The sequence below is a fragment of the Spermophilus citellus genome (assembly GCF_964194105.1).
Source record: "Spermophilus citellus genome assembly, chromosome: 1".
Classification (NCBI taxonomy): Eukaryota; Metazoa; Chordata; class Mammalia; order Rodentia; family Sciuridae; genus Spermophilus; species Spermophilus citellus.
Genome location: NC_138182.1, coordinates 236,501,680 through 236,505,832, shown reverse-complemented (window position 1 = coordinate 236,505,832; position 4,153 = coordinate 236,501,680). Strand labels below are relative to the sequence as shown.

The 4,153-nt window shown below is 33.3% G+C and overlaps 1 protein-coding gene across 1 annotated transcript; it reads left to right on the top strand.

Moving 5' to 3' along the window:
• Positions 1 to 3,003: 3,003 nt before the first annotated feature.
• LOC308657231 (large ribosomal subunit protein eL43-like) lies at positions 3,004 to 3,282 on the top strand (the record flags this gene model as incomplete). The annotated part of the gene is made up of 1 exon (XM_081308760.1): positions 3,004 to 3,282. The coding sequence occupies one exon, from the start codon at positions 3,004 to 3,006 to the stop codon at positions 3,280 to 3,282; it is 279 nt and encodes a 92-aa protein (XP_081164886.1).
• Positions 3,283 to 4,153: the final 871 nt, after the last annotated feature.

The window sequence follows — 4,153 nt, the reverse complement described above, 5'->3', positions numbered from 1 at the left end:
GATGTTTTGACTTTGAAACGTTTATGAAAACAGATTCAGACCCAAGACATGATGTTAGGCTGAGGCCGACTCACTGTCAAAGATGGGTTAAAAGCAAGCCATCTTCAACTCTGCAATTTTACCATTTACTTTTCACTCTTTGGCATCTGTCAGTGAATGTTTTCTTCCTGAGGCAGAGGAGGAAAATTCCTTTTAATCCCCTGGTATTCAGTATCATCACCACTCTGGTGTTTGGTATCTATTTGTCACTTGAAGAAGATAATTCTCTGGTATTTTCACCCCACTGTTTAGATAAAAGGTTGGCACTTATGCACTGGGGAGATAAAGCAATTCCCTGCAAAATTCAGGCAAACATCATTTTTGTTTGATTTCATCTGATGAGTGCTTTGGGCTATGGATTTTGAGGATAATACCACAAGACCATTTTCTAAACCACCTTACGTTCTGTTTAAATGTGCTGTTAGTGTTATATTCTGTGGAAGCTTAAGATCCCTTGAGGGGAGAGAATAATCAAAGCAGTCTAATTCTATACCATTTGATCAAGGGATTAATTACTTGTATTTAAAATTCTAGATAATTGAATGGAAAGGAAAAGTTGAAGCCATTTAGAAGTCAGCTGGTGGGGAAACCACAGATGGGGGATTTGGGGAATATCAAGAGGTTTCTTGATTAGAAACAGCTGCAATGCCTTTTAAACAGCAGAATCGAATTATACCAGGAATGTTGCTATGCCATGAGGTATTATTTCTACATTCTAAAATATATTCCATTGCTTGAATATTTGTGTACAGCCACATAGTAGAACCTTACATGAATGGAGCATTAGAAATAACAACATAAACTATAATAGTATTTTTTTAAATTAAACTAAATTTGTATTTTGTTTTTGGCACCAGGGATTGAACTCCGGGGCACTGGACCACTGAGCCACATCCCCAACACTATTTTGTATTTTATTTAGAGACAGGGTCTCATTGAGTTGCTTAGCACCTCGCTTTTGCTGAGGCTGGCTTTGAACTCACAATCTTCCGCCTTAGCCTCCCGAGCCCCTGGGATTAAAGGCATGCACCCCCACCCCCAGCCTAAATTTATTTTTAACTGATACGTAAAAACATAAAAATTGCGCATATTAAATGGTACCTTGTGATGCTTTCATACATGCACAGATTGTGCAATGTTTAAATCACATTAAACATATCTATCTCCTCAATCACTTATCATTTCTGTATAATAAAAACATTCAAAATCTTTTCTTCTGAAAAAAATCTTTTCTCCTGGCTTTTTGAAATACATAGTACATTATTGTCACCTATTGTCACTCTACCATACAAAAGCAAAATGGAACTTCTTGCTTCTAAATGCAACTTAGTACCTATTGCACAACCATTCCCCATCCTTCCCTTTCTCCCACTCTACCAGGTGATTACCACCAGCCTACTCTCAACGACTATGAAGTCAAATATTTTAGATTCCAGATACAAGTGAGATTATATAGTACTTCTCTTTCTGCACCTAACTTATTTCAAAACGACCTCCAGGTCTATCCACATCTTAAATGACAGAATTTTATCTTTGCTATGGCCGAATAGTATTGCATATTCAGCCATACAAATGTGACACATAGGTGGTATATATGCAGTACCTATGTGGTACACATCCACCACATTTTCTTTGTCCTATAATAGTTCTTTCTAAGCCTATACCAAAGTTTTAACTAATGAGTACTTAGGATTTGGCAGGCACTATTGTTAAGTTCATTTAATTGGCATTGTTTTATATATATATATATATATATATATATATGAACTAATATATACACACATATATATACACATATATATACATATATATGTAATATATATATATATATACCATATATATTAGTTCATTTAATTCACAAAAACTTATAAAATAATTACTATTGTTATCTTTATTTTTTCTTTTTTAAATTCAAGGCTTGATGTACTTGCAGAAAAATAAATTTAGACAATGACTATAAGCTATAGACCAGTTTCTCAAGCCCCTTCCTAGAGAAGTTCCCATTCCTGAACCATCTTCAGACATAATCATTGTTCTGATTTTGATCACCAGACATTGTTTAATCCTGTTACAGATTAATATAAATAGAACCCTACATCATGTTTTATTTTGTATCTGGTTCCTTTTTTTCAAATTAATTTTTAAGACTAATATATATGAATTTACCACAATTTGTTTCTAAGCCTATACCAAAGTTTTGAGTAATGAGTACTTAGGATTTGGCAGGAACTATTGTTAGATTCATTTAATTTGCACTGTTTTATATATATACATATATGTATATATATATACATATATATATCATATTATATACCATATATTAGTTCATTTAATTCACAAACACTTATAAAATAATTACTATTGTTATCTTGATTTTATTTTCTTTTTTAAATTTGAGGCTTGATGTACTTGAGCTATTATAAGTTAAAATAATGTTAATACTCTTGTTCAAATATTCTTTTGGGCATATGATTTCATTTCTTTTGATCTAGGATTAAAATATTTTGTCATTGTTTAGGTGTTTGTTCTATATTAAATGAAACTAAGATATTTTCCCAAAATGGTTGTGTTATTTAACATTTGCACCAACAATATGTGAGAATTCTAGTTGCTTCATATCTTCACTAACATTTGGTTTTGTCAGTCTTTTAAAATTAATTTATCCTAGTGGGTTTGTAGTGGCACATCACTTTTGTTTTAATTCATATTTCCCTTACGAATAGTAATATTGAGTGTATGTTGATCTGCTTACTGACCACTAGGGTATTCTTCCATTGGGAAGTGTAAAAGTCCTTTTGCCTATTTTTAATTAAGGCTGTTTGTATTATTATTATTAGTAGTAGTAGTAGTAGTAGTAGTAGTAGTAGTAGTAGTAAACAAGGAGGGTTATTTCTATGTTATGGATGCAAGTTCTTTCTTAGAATATGTAATGTGAGCTCTCCAGGCTCAGGCAGTCATGGCCTCATGGCTAAATGCACTAAGAAGGTTAGAATCGTAGGTAAATACGGGACCTGCTACAGTGCCTCCTTCCAGAAAATGGCAAAGAAAATTGAAATCAGCGAGCATGCCATGTACACTTTCTCCTTTGGTGGCAAAACCAAGATGAAGAGACAGGCTGTGGGGATCTGGCACTGTGGTCCCTGCATGAAAACAGTGGCTGGTGGTGTCGGTATCTACATCACCACTTCTGCCAGCACAGTCAAGTCTGCAATCAGAAGGCTGAAGGAATTGGAAGACCAGTAGAAGTTTTACTCTTTGAGACATCCCTAGCCTATAATAAATAGGTTAATTTATATAACAATATTATGGTTTGTTGTTAATAGTATTAATTGGATGTTCTGATGTGCACTGTGTTAATATTGCCCTTTCTAAAGAGATTTGTAAATTGGAGTCCTTCTCATTTGAATTGGAAAAATTTGCTGAGATGAGTTATTGTAATTCAGTCTTTTTTTCTAGTAGTCAGATGATAATGACATGAAACTAAGTCTTACAGGTTAGGTATATGCTTAGATTTTCTTTTTTTTAATAACTGTTCAACTTCTCAGAAAGGCATTGACATATTGTGCCAAATTTATTTTAAAGGTAAAATATGCTAAAATATACAAAGGATATACATTTTTAAAAAGAATATGAAATGTGAATATTTTCTTCTTAAATGTGGCTCAGATATTCATTACCTTAATGGAATATTTTAATGAGTGAAAGTGTTTTACTTCAATGGGGCCTAATTAACCATTTATTTATTTTTTATTTATATACATGACAGTAGAGTGTATTTTGACATATTATACATACATGGAGTACAACCCATTCCTATAAGGTTTCCATTGTTGTGGTTGTACATGTTGTGGAGTTACACTGGTCATGTATTCATATATGAACAAAGGAAAGCTATGTCCTTTTCATCCTATTGTCTTTCCTATTCCCATCCCCCTCCTTTCCCTTCATTCCCCTTTGTCTAATCCAATGAACTTCTTCTCTTTCTTTCCTCACCCTCTGTTGTGGGTTAGTATCCACACATCAGAAAGAACATTCCACTTGTAGTTTTGGGGGATTGGCTTATTTCATTTAGCATGATATTCTTCAGTTCCATCCATTTATTGGCAAATGCCAT